Source organism: Gopherus evgoodei, chromosome 1 (genome assembly GCF_007399415.2).
Source record: "Gopherus evgoodei ecotype Sinaloan lineage chromosome 1, rGopEvg1_v1.p, whole genome shotgun sequence".
NCBI lineage: Eukaryota > Metazoa > Chordata > Testudines > Testudinidae > Gopherus > Gopherus evgoodei.
Genome location: NC_044322.1, coordinates 117,988,304 through 118,010,322, shown reverse-complemented (window position 1 = coordinate 118,010,322; position 22,019 = coordinate 117,988,304). Strand labels below are relative to the sequence as shown.

Sequence of the window (22,019 nt, the reverse complement as noted above, 5' to 3'; positions counted from 1 at the left end):
CATCCTACACTTTCTTTAGGTGGCTGACATTATCACTGCACCTTGAGTCAATTTTCTCAAGCAACGTTGTTTCAGTTAGCTTTCCTTGTTCTCACCTCAGTTCATGTCTCCACCTTTGGGAGTGGAAAACCTTATCTAGAAAGGTTGATGCAGTTCTCTGCAGCATCATCTTTTTTTAAAGAGACCCTCACATCCTTATGTTCCAATGCTGTGCCCAATTTTGGTTTCCAGGTTACCATATGCAGGCTTCTTTTTAAACAGGAACAGCTCTGCTACCAGCCAGTCTTGATGGACTGTTATTCAGCCAGTCAAGTCACACAAACTGAGACCTATTTGCAGAGCCACCCCTTCCAAGGTTTGTCTTCAGGTGCTCGTTTTGTAGAAGTCAGTCCCACATGCCATTTAGAGTCATTGGGCTACAGAGACTGAGAATAACTCTAACCTGGTGTTCAGGAGACCCACATGAGCAGTGGGAGACTCAGGTATTACAGATATGGCAATTTCCTGCAATATCCTTGGGAGACCTCATTGGATTAAGTTTAAGTGCCTTTAGGGTCTATTGTATTAAAGAGTTGTTTATGTATTGTTGTGGGCTGCAACTGTGTTACCTGTCGAAGGGGGAGCTGTGACATCTGTGATCCCTGGAGGTTCAAAGGACTATATTGAACAATGCACCAGACCGGCATGGACTCTTGGAACAAAAAGTGTTATATGGTTTTCCTGGGAAATATATAGGGGTAGGGGAATACAAATTCCATATTTCTGATTACGCAAAAGCCCAATCTTTTGAAGCTACAGTCTGAAGAGTGGGCCATTGTCTGCTGCTCACCTGTTGCATAAAGCCAAGATCAAAGGCCCAACGTGTATAAAGGAAAGACTGAACTATTCATGGCGTGTCTGAACCTGAGACAGTTATGAACTTGTAACCACAAGGAAAATCCGGCTGCTGGTTATGAAGAGTTGACAGCTACCAGGGAGCAGTTGGAATTGGTGTGATCTCTGGTAAGCTTTTTAGCATGTGTGTATGTTCTATGTAATGCTTTTACCCTAAGAATAAATGTGCTTGCTTAGAAAGAGCTGTATGATGACTTATAACTGCTGGCAATATACTATTCATAACCTCTGAAAAAAAAGCAAACCATCTATGCTGGTCTTTTAGATGGTATGGCTTGCTGAGGATATGACAGTGTAGACAAGGAACTGTGCAACCTGGAAAACACACAGTCAGGGGGGAGAGAGATGTGCATTTATACACAAGAGAGGTGATGGAGGATGAGCCAGGAGCCTAGAATAGGTGCCAAGGGACCACAGAGGGATAATATGCTACAGTTGCTCTGAACTGTGGCACTGGGATCCAGGCCCTCTGACCCAATGACTCGGTATTTATCCATAGAGGAACAAGTTCAATGAGAGCTTGATGGCACCCCACATCTGAGTGGCCCATAGCTCACTGGTTAGAATGGACTGCTGAGAAATAGGGCACCCCTGTTAAATCCTATCTCCCCTATTGCATAAGAGTCCTTTAATCACTGCACTAAGAGTTTCAAAGTTGGGAGCAGCTGCACCACCTCTGGCCTCCTACCAAATTGGGCCCCTTGGGCACATTAGACAGCCCAACACCTATCTTCCCCATTTATGGATTGCCTAGAGTGAGGGAGCAGCATATATGCCCGGGGGCATAAACCTAAGTACTGAGTAAGTTTAGGCACCTACAGGGTTCAGCAGGAATTTTGTGGATTGCTATGGAGCCTAGAACTACTCATACATGCCTAAGTCTAGGTTTAGGCCTATAAGTGCTTTTATGAAGCTACCTTAAGGAACAAATAATGCATGGGTGACCATCATTAAAATCAAACAGGGTAGTCCTACTCCACCCCTTACAGCACAGGAGAGAAATTCACACCTACTTTATCATCACTATAGGAAACCTGAGTCAAGGTTTCCCTAAACTGCCCAGTACTTTTGAGTGCCCAATCAGATACTATAAGAAGACCCCACTTACCAGAAAGTGCTCAGCACCCACACTCTGAAAATCAGGCCCACTCAGATTAGTCTCACTTCATGCACACGCAATCATTAGTTTTTAAAATCTTGGCCCCAAGTTTCCTTAAATTAAGAAGTGGTGGGACAGTAACTTCCTTCTCAAGAGTCAGGTCATAGTTTCTCTATCTATCAACTTCAGAAAACAAGTTTTGGGGGCTTCTCTATGCACTAAGTATTTATTTCAAAGATGTTTAAAAAAAACAAACAAACCATACACCACAGGAGGGAGTCCTTAGGAGGTTCCATATTTACAAACAGTCTATATATAAAATATATGGATTACAACCAAGAGTCCTATATGCATGAAGTGCTAGTGTTGTGGAGAAAGCCAGCCTTAGAAACAGCACACTTTCAGCAGGCTAGCGGTTACTAGAATTCTTGTGACTGGCCATCTTTCAGTCCTTGCTTAGGCACTTTTGTGGTCTTGGGAACAAGAGCAGGGAGGATGTTGGGCATAACTCCTCCTTCAGCAATAGTCACTCCAGCAAACAGCTTGTTCAGCTCTTCGTCATTCCTCACAGCCAACTGGATGTGTCGTGGCCCAATCCTGCTTTTCTTGTTTTCACGAGCAGCATTTCCTGACAGTTCCAATATCTCAGCAGTCAGATATTCCAGCACGGCCGCCAGGTAAACAGGAGCACCAGCACCTATTCTCTCAGCATAGTTCCCTCTTTTGAGAAGCCGGTGGATACGACCCACTGGGAATTGCAGACCAGCCTTTGCTGACTTGGTTGTCTTTGGGGCAGTTGTGGCTTTCACATTTTTCTTTCCACGTCCAGACATCCTAACATCAATCTAGTGTAGAGAAGCGGGTGAGGGGAAGTAAGAGTGAACATTAGCCAGAGGCTTGTCTACACTAGAAAATTAGGTTGGCTTAACTGAGTTGCTCAGGGGTATGAAAAATCCACACCCCCTGAATGGCATAGTTATGCCTACTGAAGTCTCATATAGACAGTCCTAGATTTATGGAAGAATTCTTCCATTTGCTAAGCTCCTGCCTCTCGGGGATGTGGATTCTCTAAACCGAGAGAAGAACCTCTGGGCAAAGGTAAATTATGGTTTTGTGGGGCACCAGCTGAGAGCAAGTGAGGGCCCTTCCCCACTCCTTTTGCCCGCAGTCTCCCTCCTCCCCAGCACTCCTGCCAGGGAAATGGGGTCAGGGCACAGGGGCTTGCCCTGCCCCTCCACCCAGCACTCCTGCTGGGGAGCAGGAGAAGCCCCCGCACCATGATCCCTCTCCTCAGCAGGAGTGCCGGCAGGAGTGAGTCAAGCCCCCATGCCCCAATCCCATTCCCCGGCAGGAATGCTGGAAGGGCAGAGAGGGTCAGGGTGTCCATTTTTCCAGGGGCCCCCAACTGGCCCAGGCCCCTAGGCATGGGCCCCATTGGCCCAGTGGCTAACCCACCACTACAGTGGTACTGCTCTAGCATTTTAGGTGTAGACAAGCTCTAGGATGGTACTATAGTATCCAAGAGTTTCTTAAGCTATAAAGAAGCAGGAGCCAATAAAGAAAACAAATAAAGGTGGGAAGGTCCTGATTTTAAGATGCCAGCTTATCAGCAGTAGTTTATTAAGTGAAATGCCTCACGCTCTCTCCTGAAGAAGGAGCCTGTTTGAGTCAGGCAGCTGGTTAGAAGTTAGAAGTTCAGTCAAGGGAAAACCACAGCCCATCAAGAGTCTCCAGTAAATTCAGATGGCAGGTAGAAAAAGCAATGAAGTTTTTTCCTGCTGCCCAGATAGAGAAGTGTTGTTCAGGCTCAGGGTCTTCAACCCAAGATATCAGAAAGAACAGGCAAGGCCCCTTCCTAAGAGGAAGAATACATACATTAAGGCTTTACACATTCAGGATTATTACAGCTTTGAGTCTCTCCTACAACACTGGGGACCCCAGGCAGGAAAACTGAGCAGTTTCACCAAATCAGCCCCAAAACACAAACTGGTAAGCAACTACAAGAGTGAAAGGAATTAAGAATTTTCTTATGTTGCAGAAGCCCCCTGAAGTGAGTTTTGTGATCTTTGAATAAGGGGACCTCAATATAATTTGAAGTTTTTTTTAAAACCTACTAAGTTAGTAGTAACTACTACTGTTCAACATGTGCACCTTATTATTAGGTAGCTAGAGGCCTGTAGCTAGGGTTCAGTACAGTTATTTGCAGGATTTGGTAAGGAGGGGGACCCACTATGGATTATTAGAGAACTAAAATTTAAAAGTGAAAATTTTCTATTTAGAGTTGGTGACAGTTAAGTAGGATACCAGATGCAAAGCAAGATGAGTTTAGGCAGAGGGTTCAGAAGTTGAACAGGAATGTCTTCAGGAGATCAGAGCCCTTATCTCAGTAACAGGATTAGTGAGAAGATAGAAGCTAAAACTAGTGACTTACATGATACAGAATAGAAATAGCAACTAAAGTTCTTTTGTTTAGAAACCTGCCTTGCACTACATGTCAAATACAGCTACTTAAGGTCTAATTAAACTAAAATTAATAGATCATTACAGAAGAGACACTTTTCCCCCTAAAATAAGGTATACTTTCCCTTGTGAGAAACAAACACACTTTTACCTTAACCAAATTCTTTACTTATTCTCCTGCCCAGGAACACTACTATCTGAATTTAACAGATTCCTCTTTTTGTAGAAACTACTCTTTAAACCCTTCAGTAATAACCACTCATTAGCAGAGTCTACTCCAGATCATTTGAGCTCCATCTGGATTATTAATGATTCAGTTACACAGCCACACCCCCCAAAATGATTAACTTGATTGCAGGGAGAAGAGAGAAACAGCATAAACCTGTGCAGGGAAGATGTTTCACTATTAGTTGATGAGTTAGTTAGGTCCTGATCTACAAAGACCTGAGTTAGGAGCTTAGGCACTGAATGGGGAGAGATCAGTGCCTCAGAATGCAGACCACAGAAGTCAGCACACTAGTAGATGGGGAGCCACCTATACTAAGCAATGGAAGCTATTGATGGGCGTGTCTTAAGCCCTGCCCCTCTCGCAGAGATAGGTGCCTAAATCCAGGGTACAAGGAGGCACCTATCTCTGCTAGCGATCCACAACAGGAACCTCTCTTCTGCAGGTGGGTGGCTAAGCCATTTCTTGTGAGAATGAGTGTGGCAAGCCCTTAATTCAACACAAAACAGCCTCATAACTTTTAGTCCATGAAACTTTGACACGGGAGACTCTGGTTCAATTCTCCCCTCCGCTCCCCTCGAGAGGGCAGAAGGATTTGAACAGGGAGAGGCTACATCTTGGGAATGGTGCTTTAGTGACTGAGCTGTGTGATATTCTGACATAGGGCTCCCTCAGTCTCTGCTGTTGCAGCTGTTCCACTTCATATAAATAATTAAAGAGTGTTTGGAGCAGCTGCACTACATTCTGGGTCTCTCTGCCTCCAGAGGTGCCTTAGCCATCAGGTTATAGTGTCATTTATTTTTCCCTCACTCCCTCTCCTCCAATGACTTTTTAAATATTTATACATGGTGGGACAGTTCCAAGAGGAGATACTGAGGGCTTCCCCTCACCATCAGAGTATCTGATAACTCAGTGGTTAGAATGCTCTCCTGAAAGATGGAAGACCCCTATTCAAAACCTTGCTCCCCATCAGGGAGAGGGGAAAATTGACGCTGGGTTTCCTGTATACCAGGTGAGTGCATTAACCACTGGGGTAAAAGTTATAAGGTTTGCAAGGGGAGCAATGCCTTCTCTGGCTATATTTTGAAGGGGTCCTGATCCTGTAGGTGGCATCTGAGCACAACTACTGGGTCAGGCAGCCCTCCTATCTCCATCCAGTTTGTGAATGGCTTAGGCAGGAGACAGGCAGCAGGGCACATGCCTAGAGGCAGAGGTAGATGCCTAGGGAACTTTGCCAGTGAAAATATAGGCACCAAGTAAATATTGGGCATGTACAGGGATCAGCGGTAGCTGGAGGGGAGTTTTGTGGCTTGCGGTGGAACCTAAAACTTGGATTTAGGTTCCTCAAACGGTTGTTGAGGCACCTGTACCTTTTGTAGATCTGGGTCTTAACTGCTTTGTGTCCCATTTTTCCTATTTTGTACAACGAGTATAATATATTATTACTCTACCTCGTGAGGTTGTTCTGAGCTCTGATTGGCTGATATTTTACAAAGGGCTTTGAGCTCTTCAGATAGAAAGTGCTATATGAATGCTAAGTACTAGAAATGATTTTAAAAGTTTCTAGAACATACCTAATGGCTTCCAAATTAAGAACCTTTATTTACTTCCTCAACAAACTCAGGGATAGTTTAGTGTTTCCACAAGAGTTGACTTTTTAAAAATGTTTGTGAATATCTATTAACATAAAAATGTTAATTTGCATAGTTAATTTGCACAGACATGTCTAGATGCCTGTAGGTAGCTACTCTCACTCACAGCCAGGCACAGATTGGAATGAGTGACCTATACCATATTCCTTTAAGATAGCCAAGCCTAGGCAGACCGCGTCCCAACAACACAGTGCAATTTGAAGACTTAAGGCCTTAGAAATCTCTGCCCAGTTACATGTCTGTCAGTCATGGAGGCTATGATTTTCATATGAATATATATATGTAGTCATGACTTATGACATATTGGGTCTTTTGTTGCATGCAATGTAGTTGTAGCCATGTCGGTCCCAGGATATTAGAGAGACAAGGTGGGTGAGGTCTTGTCTCTCTAGTATTGGGTCTTCTTCCAGTGTGGGAAGATAACTTCGGTAACTGAGAGCTGACCAGCTGAACACTGGGCTCCAGGGAGAGCTCACAGAAACAGCCATAATGAGGGCTTCCTGCACTACTGTCATTGTGAAGATGAACTGGCAAACATTAAGTTAGCTGCAATAAATGGTTTTAAGAGGTTAATTATATGAATTCAAACAGTTCATTGCAAAATAAGTATTTTTATCAAAATAAGGGAACCTCTCTTGCTATAACTAAACCAGAAGGGGAAAATAAATGTTACTCTATCATTTTACCGAGTGAGGAAGTGCCCTGAGCAGTGCATTCCTCAGGGTGACGCTGATTTTCCACAAACTCAGAGTCACTGGGATTTACCAGTGCTAGAAGTCATCTCCCTCCTTTTAGGCCCCTTCAGCAGGCAGCCAATGCAAGTTGAACACATGAACAGAAAACTAGCAAAATGCTGTGCACTCTTCTCAGTGTAATCACTAAAGACCAAATTCAGCAGGATTTCACTGGGTAAGGACTGCAGGATTTGGCATTAACTGATTTACTCCTGGTAGGAGACTATGAATCAAACTGATGGTCTATTCTGGGATCTTAGGTGGGATGTACTTATTAGTACAACATGATTAGTGTGTTGGGACTGTACAGATAGAGGAACATAAAACTTCTGGCTCAAGAAATGAAATTAGACAAACATGATCTGAACACATTACAAGTGGATGAGCAAGTGGTGTTATAAACACAAAGATTGTTTTTGTAGTATCCTCATCCACAAATACCCTCCCAAGACTACCTCACAGAAAACAACTTGTTTTCTTTAGTATTTTTACATAACATACTTTACAAGGCAATCTAGGTCTTAGGCCTATTCTGATCTCACTTCCTCTGGATTTACACTCATGTAATGAGGTCACCCTTTGCTACTGTTATTGTAAGTCCTTATATGGAGATAGGTGTATATCTCAGAGAGCTGGAGGGGACCTTGAAAGGTCATCAAGTCCAGCCCCCTGCCTTCACTAGCAGGACTAAGTACCACACCTGATGCATTTTTGCCCCAGATCCCCAAATGGCCCCCTCAAGAATTGAACTCACAACTCTGGGTTTAGGAGGCCAGTGCTCAAACCACTGAGCTATCCCTTATTATTGGGCCTAGGTAAAATACCCACAAATCTATTCTCTGTCCATTACACAAGACCTTTATAAATTTTATTTTCTCCCCTCCATACCTATTGCAACTGAGGTTTAGCACTAATTTCTCTTAATTGTCTCTGCTCCTTCCCTAAAATTTCCTCTTCATTTACAGGGATAAAACCAACACCTGTGTGGTTTTGCTCCAGTCACGTTTTCATTTCACAAGGCCAAACCAGTCTCTGCCCCAGAGCGTTCCGATGTCTGAAGTTCTGTCTTTCAGAAGTGTTTTTGCCTCCCTTTGGTACCAGCACACTGTGATGTTCTGTATCCCATGGGAACACTCTACACCCCCCACGTTCATCCTTATAATATGATTGTGTGGTATCTAATGCAAAGTTTGTCATGCTGGGTATTTTTAGAAGGCTCATGATGTACTGAGAATTGTTATGGTAACGTTATAGGTTGTAATTTCATGTACAGAGTTATGAGGCTGAAAATGTGTTCTCATGGCTTAAAGCAAGCCCAGGCAAAAACTCTCCTAGAGCAGAGGAGCAGTTCACACCTCCTCAGGGTATGGATGGGACAAACCCAGACCAGCCTCACAGAAACAAAGGACATTGGCCCAGGCAACAACAAATGATCTACTGGACACTCAGGTGAGTCACCTCCCTTCCTTTGGTCATTTTGGGACTGTGATGAGGTAATGCTCATCTGATGCTGCAGGGCAGGGAGGGTAAAGCCACAAGGGAAGAAAGAACATGATCGAAGAGAAATATTTGCCATGCTCTTTCACCTCCATCTACAGCCATCATCACCAAGCACTGATCAAAGGGGAAGAGCCTGGCTGAAGGGCAACCAGCCAGCCTGTGGTGAGACACATTTAAGTTTGCATGGGCACTGAAAGTGTTAAGATTAGCTTAGAATACATTTTGCTTTTATTTCATTTGACCAAATCTGACTTATGCTTTGACTTATCATCACTTAAGATCTATATAGTTAATACATTTATTTATTCTATCTGAAGCACTGCATTTGGTTTGAAGCATCTCAGAAACTCCCCTTAGGATAACAAACTTGGTACATACTAATTTCCTTCTTAAAATTGATGAACTCCTATAACCTTGCAGCGTTCAGCAGAAATAACTGGATACTGCAAGATGGAGGTGCCAAAGGTTGTGACTGGGACTGGAGGTACTGGCTAGTGTCAGTCAATTGCACAATCCAAGGAGCAACTTACATATTAGGCTGTATGTGAACAGCCCAAGAGTGGGGATTCTTACAGCAGAGCAAGGCTGGCTCACAGAGTCAAGGATTAGAGCGACCTAGCAGATCACCAGTCCAGATAACAGCAGGGGAATGTCACACACACACTCCTCTTCTCATCTTAAAAAAAAAAAAAAAAATCACTTCAGCCCTCTTACACCTTCACCCACCTGCCACACCCCAAAGAGGGGTTGCTGCTACACTCTCTCAGTCCAATGTATACTTGTGAAGGGAGGTAGTTAGCCAGGGGCACAGCTTCCTTTTCCCTCATATGTGCTACCTACATCTCCATTGAGCCAGACTTAGGATCTTTTTTTAGAAAAAGGAAATTAAAGTTAAGTGGATAATCTAACTGATGCCACCCTCTGCAGGAGTCTGAGAGCAAACCCACAGCTAGAATTTAGCGAGTCACTTTCTCCCAGGGCTGCCTGAGGATGTTAGCAATGGAGTGAGTTATTTTTTTTCCACACAACACTTTCAAAACAAAAAGGCGTTAGTTTTTAACTCTTTCCTGCCCCAGCCCCTCAAAAAGAGTGGGTAGGGAAGTTTCATTTTAATTCAAAATTTGTCTGAGTTTAAAGGAAAATGTGAATCTTCTTGTATTATTTTTCAAAAAGCTTTTTCTCATCAGAAAGGAGATAGGTGAAATATTTAGCCAGCCTTAGCCTGTCTGCTTACCAGCTAGAGATCCTTGTTATTCTAAAGCCACAGAAGTCAATCTGTGCAGGACGTGGAGAGAAGATTGGGAAACTATGGTTGCACTAAGGGAAAACAGGACACCACACAGGGCCAACCTGAGGCCCCTCCACTGTGAGCCACCCTCCAGCCCATGCATGGGGCTGGCCTAAGCCCCCTCTTCCACCTGCCCAAGGCCCTTCTCTACCTCTGGACATGGGGCTGGTCCAAGACCTCCTGCCACCAGCCCATATGGCTCTGGCCCAGCCTGAGCTGCTCTCCTGAGTCCTCCCTCCCATGTAGGGCAGGTGTTGCCTCACCTCTGACCCCTCCCCCCCGCCCCCACTTTTTGGGGAAAAAAGTGCATTTGATGATTGGTTGACAAGGACAGGCAAATGCCCAGTTTTGCCCAAAGAGACAGGGCATCCAGGACAGGGCTTAAGGGGCTGTCCTGGCCAAAACAGGACATATGGTCACTCTAGGGAAAGAGCATAGACCTCATGCTATTACCAGCATGAATTACATGAAACAAGCATAAGTTTCTCTTTTCTCACTCATCCCACTTCTGTAAATCAATAACAAAAGAGCCATAGGGGGTCAGACCAAAGGTCCCTCAAGCCCAGCCTCTTGTCTTCTGATGGTGGCCAGTGCCAGGTGCTTCAGAGGAAGTGAGAAGAGAGCAATTTCAAGTGATCCAGCCCCTGTTGTCCAGCCTCAGCTTCTGCCAGTTGGAGATTTAGGGACATCCAGAGCACAGGCTGCATGCCTGACTAGCTTAGCTAATGAGAGAGACAAGGTGACTGAGGCGATATCTTTTATTGGACCAACCTCTGTTGGTGAGAGAGAGACATACACACACAAGCTTTCAAAACAGAGCTCTTCTTCCAGTCTGGGAAAGGTACTCAGAATATCACAGCCAAATGAAAGGTGGAACAGATAGAATATTTGCTAATGGACAATTTAAGATGGAGTAACCTGTTACCACCTGTGCAGTCACAGGATAAAAGCACACTAAGCCTTAGTCCACTACACTACACAGCTTCCATTCAAACCAGAGAGTTTTAGGTTTGATGTGACAGTCTAAGTCCTGGGTAAAGTCTGTACTGGCTAAGTGGGAAAATCCAGCTAGAGCAGCATCACAACTGACCTCTGTGGCCCAGAGGAAAGACTCTCGGCTGCATGATGAATACCTTAAATGTAAGGAAAGGCCAAACATGGCCGGGAGCTTGCTATCCTGACTAACTGGTGGTGGTTGAAGGAAGAAAGTGATCTACCCCAAAATAGCTAAAACATACCTATGGCAGGAGTCACCCCATATTTGAGTACAGAGCACTGCAATGGATGTCAACTGTCAAAAGGCAGTAAGAAAGGAGTGACACTATTACAGAGCTTAAATTTAATTCACCATCATACCTTTCTAGACAGTGTCTCTGAAGAGGCAGAGAGAGCTATCCATTGCTGATCCATTCCAAAAAACCCACACACAAAATCAATGGCTTTTAGCTGATCAGGGCATAATAAATTCACTCTACAATGTGCATGACCATTGACGATACTGGACTCAACTCCTCCATTACAAGTTTATATATGAAGATGGATGTTTTTAGCACGTAAATGCAGAGGTCTTCCATTTCCCTCCATCCCCACCAGTACAGAGTCCTCTCACCTTCATTATATCCATAGGTGCAAAGAATCTGTGCTCTCCCGCTACTCTTTTTGGAGGAGATTTAATTAGACCTTGGAGTCTAACACAAGGTCTGAGGGCAGGCTAGCTCTCCTCTGAGCATGCTTGCTTTGAAAGTGCTAGAGAAGCACGTTTAAGAGCTGCAAGCTAAACTTTTCCTGGAGAAAGTGTTCATTCTCCCCTCTCATTGAAGGGAAAAAGTAGATCGAGTCAACTGCTGAATTCTAGAAAGTTTATTACAAACATCTAAAAGACACAAACATTAAAACCATCACCCTGAGTAATATTTAGCAGTGTTAGTACATATAGAGCATTGATAAACATGAGTCAAAGGAAAGGTAGGAGTAAGTCAGTGGTTACTGGATTCTTCCTGGGAAGCAGTAGCATCCCCTCTTGGTAAAGGATCTTTAAGAGTTTTCTTGGGAAGAAGCTGGGAAAGGATGTTGGGCATAACTCCTCCTTCAGCAATGGTCACATCAGCAAACAACTTGTTCAACTCTTCGTCATTCCTCACAGCCAACTGGATGTGTCGTGGCCCAATCCTGCTTTTCTTGTTTTCACGGGCAGCATTTCCTGACAGTTCCAATATCTCAGCAGTTAGATATTCCAGCACGGCTGCCAGGTAAACTGGAGCGCCAGCACCTATTCTCTCAGCATAGTTCCCTCTTTTGAGAAGCCGGTGGACACGACCCACTGGGAATTGCAGACCAGCCTTGGCTGACTTTGTTTTTCTTAATAGAACTGTAGGTATTGCAGCCACCACATTTTTCTTTCCACGTCCAGACATTCTAATATCAAACCAGAGAAGCAGAACTATGTTAGGACTTTGTGACAGCATTCGAGTGCTTGAGCTACAGCTATATAAGAACAACCAAAGTGTTAGCAAGGTTAAATCTAGGTGTGGCAGGGTATATTTATTCATAAACTCACGAGAGCCCCTCCCCCCAAAACCCCCCTTAGGGAATTCCCTAATAATTTCTTCAGCTTGAAATACAGCTCACAACCAGTAATTCTCTTTAAGCCAGCTCTCATACAACAGGTTTTGTTTAAATTTGGTGAATCATTTTCTCCCATGCCTGCCTTAAGTTAGCAAGGAATCTAATCAAGAATAGTCTACCCAGAAACCACTTTTCTAGAACAATTTTGGTTCCCCTTGCCAAGAGAAGGCATATGTGCCACTCTGTTTGTACTGCACAGGAGCACATTTTTTTTAAAAACCTCAGAAAATAGCAGAGGAATATTTGGCTCTCCTATACAGATGTATCATCTTTAAGCTTATTTTCTGCTTCAGAGCAACCAAGCCTATTCTTAAGGGACACAAGTTGGGTCTTACCAGCCACTTTTGAGTGCCAAGAATTCCTATAACAGTTTCTTAAGCAATTCTTAAAGTGATCACAGTAGTTTTTTCACAGGACAGTGGGTGTTTCATGGGGGATTTTTCTGCTAAAGGAAGATTCCATTAGGCTCCCTAAGGCTGTTTTATTTAAAAATAAAATAAATAAAAGTAAAACAAATACCTTCAAGGACCCTAAAGTAGAAGATAGTGGATTCCACAACATAAAATAGTAGAGTAAGAAGTGATGAGATGGTCAGACTTTTATTTCTCTCAAACCACAAGCATCAGTAGGTATTACTTGTCACAGTTTTTAACCTTCTCAATAGATAGTAACTAATTTTCACCCACAGTTACTGCAGGATATTAGAGTTCAGAGGTCATCAACTTAAAACAGAGACATTAAAACTCTTCTGTGTAGTACTGGTGAAAGGCAGAGTACAGTATGAAAACAAACTGATCTTGTCTAGGATTCAGAGTTGTGTGAGGAGATCTCAAGGGAGATATCTATCTATCAGGCCAAGAAGAAACAGTAAGGCCAATTAAACAGCCCTATGTAGTTGCATATAGAGTCAAGAAAAATCCTAAATATGAACTACAGCCATAAGTTCTACATTACACACATCTACTAATACCCAGTGTTGCTGTTTTTCCCCCCAAAACAATGCTTTCTCTGAAATACAATACCTTCACCTTTCAGGTATATACCTTAACTAAAAATCAAGACAAATATCCCATTACCTTCAATAAACTTTACTTTATCCTATCCCAAGTTTGTAAGCAGCTATAGCCAGTAAACTCTTCTTTAAGTAGAAGCTAACTGCCTTCTTTTTAACTTCTCAGCAGTAGCCATCTTATTAGCAGCTTTTATTCTAGATCAGCTGACCACCTGGATTATTGATGAGTCATTCACCCCTACACTCCCAAACTAGTCAACTTTATTATGGGTGAAAGCAAGAAATCTATTACAAACACCTGAGAGGTGCAGGAAGTTTCTTTTATCTTATCTGAATTAAGACTGGAAATTGGTTTTTAGAGGAAGTCAATAAATTGGCAGTGAGACCACTTGTTTGTTAAAGGGTGTAAAGAAAAATCTTAAAGAGTCCATTGCTATTGACACTGCTGAAGGTGATTAACATAGGTCTCAGCACCCTAATGTTTAGCCTCTTTGTAAGTACCTTGATCAAATGCTTATAAAATGTTTTGTTATTGTTTGGATGCAATACATTGCTTATTATTTAGGCATGTTTAGACCAACTGCATAAAGTACTATTTGGCCTTTGGTTTTAATAAAGGAATTTATGGTTAAATTGGTGTTTGGTGATTTCTTATAGTATTAATTTCAACTATTATTAGAAATTCCAGCAAATCCATTTGTCTGACTTGCCATTACAGCTATTAAAACTGCAGGTCAGGCTGCATACCTATGCTCTCTAAGCTGGATGCATAAAGGGGCTTGGATGTTGCAATGCTTCATTTTTAGGCACCTTAAAAATCATGGGATCTACAAAGCTTGATTTGGGTCCCTATTGTGGAAGCAGAGCAAGAACTGACAGGGATTTCAATGCAAACAGTCACCTCTGTGAGCAAGAGTCAGGCTAGCTGTAACCCTAATAACGTGAGACTTGTAGAAGCAAGGATTGCGTGAGGTGAATGGGAAAGAACTGTGAGAAGTTCTTGTGACCTTGTGTCCATAATGAGGAATGTAGATTGGCGACTACATAGAAGTGAGAAAAAAAGATATCAAGATGGCCTATGTATAAACAAAATGCAGCTGTTGCTTATTATTGTATGTAACAAAGTATAAATGCTTACTGTAATTGTTTACCTGTACAGAGATCTGCCTAGGACTGGGGAAACCCTGTGTCTTAGGGCACTCCCTCCACCTATGCAATTGTAGAGAAAATAAAGTATCTGACTCTGCTGCACCCAACCAAAAAGTGAGAACTAAGTTTTTCTCTGACACTATGCTCCCCATTCCTTGGCACCTGTCTCTCTTGAAGCATTGTACAGGATCTGCAAACATGAGCACAGTAAGAAGGCAGCAGCCTATGATAGATTATGGCAGATGCTGATGATAGGAGTGTGTCCTCATCCCCACCCCTCACAGAGTTTGGCATTTAAGTCAAGGCTGGAAGGAGGTGCCTGTCTTTACACAGGGCCTATGAGAATGAGGTAGGGTACCTGCCTCAGACCACAAAAAAAAAGACAGATAGTGTGGACAAAACATAAGCCTCCCTTAAAATCATTAACCCAGTGATTTTGCTTCTTGTACTATCCTCAGAGGCTACTGGCTTAAATTGCAGCAAGGATGGGTGGGGGTTAGATTGGGGATTAGGGAGAAACTTCCTAATTGTCAGGCTGGTTAAGCACTGGAATAAATTCCTAGGGAGATTCCACAACCTCCATCACTGGAGGTTAAGAGCAGGTTAGACAAACACCTGTCAGGGATGGTCTAGTTCGGTGTTCCCCAAACTTGGGACGTCGCTTGTGTAGGGAAAGCCCCTGTGGGGCTGGGCCAGTTTGTTTACCTGCTCCATCTGCAGGTCCGGCCGATCGCGGCTCCCACTGGCTGTGGTTTGCTGCTCCAGGCCAATGGGAGCTCCTGGAAGTGGCGGTCAGTATGTCACTCGGCCTGCACTGCTTCCAGCAGCCCCCATTGGCCTGGAGCAGTGAACTGTAGCCAGTAGGAGCCACAATCGGCTGAACCTGTGGACATAGCAGGTAAACAAACCAACCCAGCCCGCTAGGGTGCTTACCCCTAGGGGGCTGCATGCCAAAGGTTGCCAATCCCTGAGATAATACTTAGTCCTGCCATGAGTGCAGGGCACTGGTCTAGAAGACCTCTCGAGGTCCCTTCCAGTCCTATGACTCTATGATGAGGGTACTCACAAGATATGGAAGACTGCAGTTCTATTCTCCCTCTGCTAGCTGAAAAGGGATTTGAACAGGGAATTGACTCCCACTCCGATGTGTACCCTAACACTGGACTATAAAGTCATTCTTATTTTGTCTTTTCTCCAAAAAAGTGGAATGGTTTCAACAAGAGTGAGGGAATACCCCCTGCTGCCACCCCCACAGCAGACTGCCCCATAGTCCAACTTAACTGAGAGATGATAGATATGTTCCCCTTGTTAGACAGAGAGGGGAATTGAACCAGGGGGTTCTCACAGCCCAAATGAGAACCTCAACCACTGGGCTAAAGGTTAAAAGGGAGGCCTCTTCACCCAGCCATTTTTTGTGAAAGGTCTATAATCACTCCTGCTGGTAAGATGTTTCTCTGCCCCTTTTCTCCTGGTTTCAAGGCTGTGCTAGGCCTTAGGCGTTGGATAGGCACTCAGATGGTGATGGTGAGCAGGGAAGAGTGTGCTAGAGTTCTTGAATGTAGGGGCAACTAAGAGAATCAGATGCTAGACCAACATGGGAAAAAACAGTTCAATTCTCAGACTAGCTCTGTTATAAGCTTATGACAGGTCTAAGCTGTTATTGCTAACAAGAAAGGCAGGAGATGCTTTGGGAAGTGATACTTCTCTGTAGCACTAGACCTGTGTAAATATCTCCATAAAAATGGAGCTAGTGACATGTCAGAATGATTAAATGTGGTATGTTGCTAATATATCCCCTACACTGAACAGTCAATATAATTAAATAATTACTGACCTACTTTTAAGTACTTGTGTATATAGAGCTGGCTGGAGAACCATTCTGTTTTGTGAAAAATATTGATGTTTTGGAATTGTTTTTGTTCTCCATCAGAACAAAAATGAGACCTTTCAAAACTTTTTGCCAAAAAAATAGACCCCCCACCCCACCAGAATAGCCAATCACTCAATGATTAGGGCTCTCAGTTGGGGATGTGGAACTTCAGGTTTAAGTCCCTATTATGTATGACTCAGCGCAGACACCTGAACCTAAGTCTCCTACACCACAGATAAGTACCCTAAACACTGGGCTGTTGTAGAGTTTCTCGCTTTCTCTTCCTAGTTTGGGCCAGAAACACTCCATTCTGGATCTGAGAAACCTTCCCAAAAAGGCTGGTTGAAACTGATGTTTCCATTAAAAGTTTTGGTTCTGACAGTCTGAGAGTTGTTTATGTATTTATTTATTTTTCTATATCACCTAGTCCTACAGAACTTCAACCTAAGACTGGATAATGGAGACATTATCAATTTACCACTCTCCTGGTCTCCAGGCAGAGAGCAGAGCTTTTCCATCAAAGTAGTGAGCAACTGGCCTGCACCTGAACAGAGCTAGAATTCAGAAACTCAGAATTTCTGTTTCATGTGAAATCCTGAAATTTGGTTTTGTTCTAAATTGGAATGAAAACAAAATTTCTGAATTTCTTGCAAAACAAATATATTTTTTCGAAAAAATATTTTGGGTCAATTGAAATGTTCAATTTCAATTTTTAAAAGAAAAGTTGTTTTGAAATGACAACATAAAAATGCTTTTAATAAAACCATTTTGTCAAACATTCCCATGGAAAAATTAAGTAGAAAAACATTTCATTGGGAAAGTATTTTAGCCAGCTCTACTCCTGAACTCTCTAGGTTTCCAACTCACCTTAAGAGAAGAAGCTACACAAGTACAAGGCCAAGGTGCCACTGAGTTAGTGCCACAGTATAATCAACTGTTGTCCACTACCATTGACACCTTGACCCCAAACCATCCACTTACCACACCCTGACCAAAAAAATCACTGTGGCTCATACAGATGAGCTATGGCGGATGGAGTGCACAAGCAGAACATTAGAATGCCAAGGTCCAAAAATCATTCTCTCTGACAGATTGGTATTTATCTAGTGCTATGTATAACTACAGCAGTCTATCAGTGAAGAAAAATTGTAAAGCTACTGACTGGGATTTTTACTAGTTTTTTCTACTACTGAACTTTTATCAAAAATGTAAATCTTATGGGCATGATGCTTTGAATGATGAGATTTCACCAACCCCCCACCCAGCTGCGTAAAAATGTCATCAACTGGCAAAAAGACCAACTGAAAAACTGTACTTAAAAGGAAAACAAAGTCTTCAAGAGCTGGTCTACAATTCCCAGTGGGTTGCGTCCACTGGCTTCTCAAAAGAGGGAACTATGCTGAAAGAATAGGTGCTGGTGTTCTGGTCTACCTGGCGGCTGTGCTGGAATATCTGACTGCTGAAATACTGGAACTGTCAGGAAATGCTGTCTGTGAAAACAAGAGTCAAGATTTTACAACGACACATCCATGTGGCCAGGAGGAACGATAAAGCGCTGAACAGGCTATTTGCAGATGTGACCATTGCACGGGGTGGAGTTTTGCTCAGCTTCTTCCCCAGAGAACTCCTAAAGATCCTTCAACAGAAAGAAAGCTGTTCCTTCCCAGGAAGAATCCAGTAATGACTGACCCAGAGAAAATGTACGTTTCCTACTCGTCTCCAGTTCTTCATCAACATGTTAATGTTGTTAATCAATGTGTTGTGTGCGCAAATTGCTGCTAAATATTCAGACTGATTATCTTAATGTGTGGGTTTTTTAACTGTTCAAATAAACTTAATTCCAATCTACTATCTGATTCTGTTCTCCTGCCCATTAATTCAGTATCATTTTCCCAGGAAAGTGTTTAAGCTTGCAGCTTTTAAACAATATGAACTTCGCTCTTTAATGCTACTGAAGCAATTTATACTAGGAACAGGGCTAGCCTGACTGACCTCACTATCTATTCTGTACTGCAGGCAGGGCTTAAACTCAGCTGGAGCTGTCTGGAGCAGAGCTCCAGTAAATATTTTCAAACCCGCAGGGCTGAAGCCCCAAGCCCCAGTACCCCCCATCCCCCAGAGCTGAAGCCCTGAGTCCCAATGCTCCGGGAAATACTCTGAGAATTTAAGCCCTGATTGCAGTGTATACTCAGCTCTCCTTAGTAGGAGAGTTTTATAGAATAACAGAAGCCTATTATTGCAGTGCAAACTTTTGGGTTGAGTAGGCTGGCAACTGTGTAAGAACTTCTGCTCCCATTGTGTATCTAATCTAGGAAACCAGTCATCAGGTAGTTATTACTAATTTGAGGCAGGTGTCTGGGAGGTTGGAGGCTTATCTGTATCTACATTTCTCAGGCCACATTACATAGAGAGAGCCTATCAGAGAGGCTGTGGGCAGTGCCACTGGCATATAATGTTGCCCACTGTTAAAAGCAGCAAGGTATTACCTGTTCCAATGAAGGATGGTCCTGGCACTTCCAAACTAGGAGCTGAAAATCCAGAGAAATGGGTGGCCTGATTTTGCTCTAACTTAATTGATTTCAGTGGGGATTCTTCCTGATTTATATCTGAATCAAAGGTTCTGGGCCTCTTACTGTAGTTACAGTAGCAAAACAAAAGTAGGGTTGGTGGGAATCAAATATAAAAAAGGATATTGTAAACAGCCTCCTTGACCTACTATAGAACAGCCCATGCATCAGAAATGATATCAAACACTCTGCTCTGATATTATCAAACTTGCCTTCCATGCTACTTAAGCCTGATCTAAGCATGAAGTTGCATCTGTTTAACTAAAAGTGTGGTTTAAAATAATCTGTTCCCCTGTGTAGACACACATTTATATCAGAACAAAGCTGGCCTAAGTGTGTACACACAGATTTGCACATGTTTCAGTTGGTACAACCTGTGTTGTTTATTTCCATCTGGACCAGTGCAAAATACAACCACCAGCCATGATTGACTATTCCACCCTCTCACAGCATGTGATTGGACATCCCCAGACATCGAGTGTGTCAAGGTTCCTTCCCCACTCTGAACTTTAGGGTACAGATGTGAGGACCTGCATGGACACTTCTAAGCTTAATTACCAGCTTAGATCTGGTATCGCTGCCACCATCCCCCAAGCACTACTTTTTCCCTGGGTAGTTTTGAGGGACTTCACCAATTCCCTGATGAACACAGATCCAAACCCCTTGGACCTTAAAACAAGGAGAAATTAACCATCCGCCCTCCTTTCCCCCACCAATCCCTGGTGAGTCCAGATCCAATCCCCAGGGATCGAAAAACAAGGAAAAATCCATCAGGTATTAAGAAAAAGGCTTTTAATTAAAGAAAAGAAAGGTAAAAGAAAACCCTCTGGGAGACATTAGCATACCAGCTACTCTCACAAACAGATTCAAAACACAGAGGATGTTCTCCTGGGCAAAAATTTAGTTACACAAAATAATACCCAAATACCCAATTTGATTCTACCTCTAACTGCGTAAGACAGGTTACAAAGAAATAAACATAAACCTATTTATTCCTTTCTAAAACTTACTACTCTAAGAGGCTGGTTCCTTGATCTTTTTCACTTCTGCTGAAACTGAAACTCTAAACAAAGGAAAAACTTCCCTCCTTCCTTTTTAAACATCTTGTTCCCCCATTGGTTCCTCTGGTCAGGTGTTTGCTAGGCTAAGTGAACTTTTTAACCCTTTACAGGTAAAAGAGGCATTAACTGTTAACCATCTGTTTATGACAGGGTGTAAGTCTTCAGCTATAAAGGCCTGACTGGAAAGCCTTTAAGGTATTGATTGCTGGATTTTGGAATGAGTAGTCATTTCACAGAACAAATAAAAGGAGAAATGAAACCATGATAATGGCCCAGGTTTTGTTTTTCCTCCATTACTGATCACTTTACCAGCTTGCAATCCATTTACTTTGTGGTTGCACCTGGTCAAGGACCGCTGTCTCCATCCAGTAGGTGTTGACCCATTTCCAAGCTGGGATGAGGAAAAAATACAGCAGCTAGACCACAGGACTCCTTCTCATCTGTCCCAGCAAACTCTTTTATGCTCTCCATATGCCAAGTTTCCTAACTGTCTATTGCATTAGACTGGCTCCAGTCAGATTACTCATTTTGCCTCTTCAATAAATAGTATTTCCCTGCTCCTGACATGAGGGCCAACAAAGGACCCTGTCTGGGCCCAATAAACTGAAGGCAGAGCCAGCACCTATGGCTGGAAGATAGGGGACAATTTTCCATTGACTACAGTAAACCACAGCCTTTTGGCTCAATACAACTGAGGACTGGAAGAAGCTGGTAGCTGTACAACTCAGGCACTGTTGTCAGTGGGTGGAAGGTTTAGATCCAAATGTAAAGAGTTGGCTTTTTGAAAAGTTCTCCTCCACCCTGAATAGCAGGCATCAATAACTATAAAATCTCCAAAACCAAACACTTACATTTCCCCTTTCTAAGGAGAAAGGTGAAAAATAAAATCTTTATGGGTAAACTTTAATGCTACTGTTTTCATTAATGTGCATGGCACTTAGGTACCAAAGTGATCATCGCTTTAGGAATACTTTAGATATATAGAAAAACACAGGGTTTCAATAACTAGGAGAGGGGTGCCAGGGTGCTTGCCATCAGTTCTGGGGGGGAAGATCAAAATGTTTTATCCATGCTGTAACTTACAAAGGGTCAGATACATTTTCATACAATTTGATAAAAAGTACTATTTTCTGGAATGCAAAGTGCGTCTGAAATTAATATTTTAAAATTAAGTTTTCAACAAAAATATTGCCAGATTCTTAAATATAAATGAACCAGCAGGTGCTGTTCTATGGAGCTTCAGCATATCAAAGGCATATCATTACATGCATGTTTGGTAATATGCATATTACTATTTATTATTTTATCATGGCAGAGCCTTGAAGGCCTCCCTGTGCTGAGCACACATGAAAACATAAGAAAAAGATGGTCCTTTTCCCAAAGAGCATACAATCTAAGGCACCAATCCTGCGAATGTGTGTATAGTTTTATTCACGTGAGTGATTCCTCTGAAGTCAAGACAACTGATGGCCCTGATCCTGCAACCAGTTTTGAAGAGATGGATCTTTGAACTCATATGGAACCCCAGAGACGTATGTCTGTGCATAGCCAGTTGCAGGATTGGGGACAATAAGAGTACAGTTAAGCATGTGAAGAAACATTTGCAGAATCTGTGCCTTAGTACCCTGAAGTTATTTTATCATCAGATACATCTGTGTGAGTAAACCTCTATTCTCACGTGAAGCCCAATGGAAAACAATGAGTTTTGCACTGGAACAGGGAGCCCACCCCTCTACATACAGCCGCAAGACTGCAGCCTTATCCTTGATTTGATTGCGTTTATTGTTACAGAAAGAATCAGTAGTAGAGGGAGGCAAAGCAGTGCTACAAAATCTCGCATTTGAGGTTCTTTATTTAATTGGAACATTCTTGTTTTTATTTT

General features: G+C 42.8%; 2 protein-coding genes across 2 annotated transcripts in view; both read right to left on the bottom strand.

The window, feature by feature from the left end:
• Positions 1 to 2,412: 2,412 nt before the first annotated feature.
• On the bottom strand, positions 2,413 to 3,820 carry LOC115655130 (histone H2A-beta, sperm-like). Its single transcript, XM_030570296.1, has 2 exons — positions 3,632 to 3,820; positions 2,413 to 2,838 (listed from the first exon to the last, which is right to left on the bottom strand). Exon 2 carries the CDS (start codon positions 2,824 to 2,826, stop codon positions 2,413 to 2,415), a length of 414 nt encoding a protein of 137 aa, XP_030426156.1. The 5' UTR covers positions 2,827 to 2,838; positions 3,632 to 3,820.
• A 7,878-nt stretch (positions 3,821 to 11,698) lies between these two features.
• The window catches only part of LOC115655123 (histone H2A-beta, sperm-like), a 17,702-nt gene continuing 7,381 nt past the window's right edge, over positions 11,699 to 22,019 (bottom strand). Inside the window, exon 2 of the mRNA XM_030570285.1 lies at positions 11,699 to 12,268. Coding sequence (XP_030426145.1) covers positions 11,830 to 12,267 — 438 coding nt within the window. The 5' untranslated portion in view covers position 12,268 and the 3' untranslated portion in view covers positions 11,699 to 11,829. The remainder of the gene's footprint in view (positions 12,269 to 22,019) is intronic.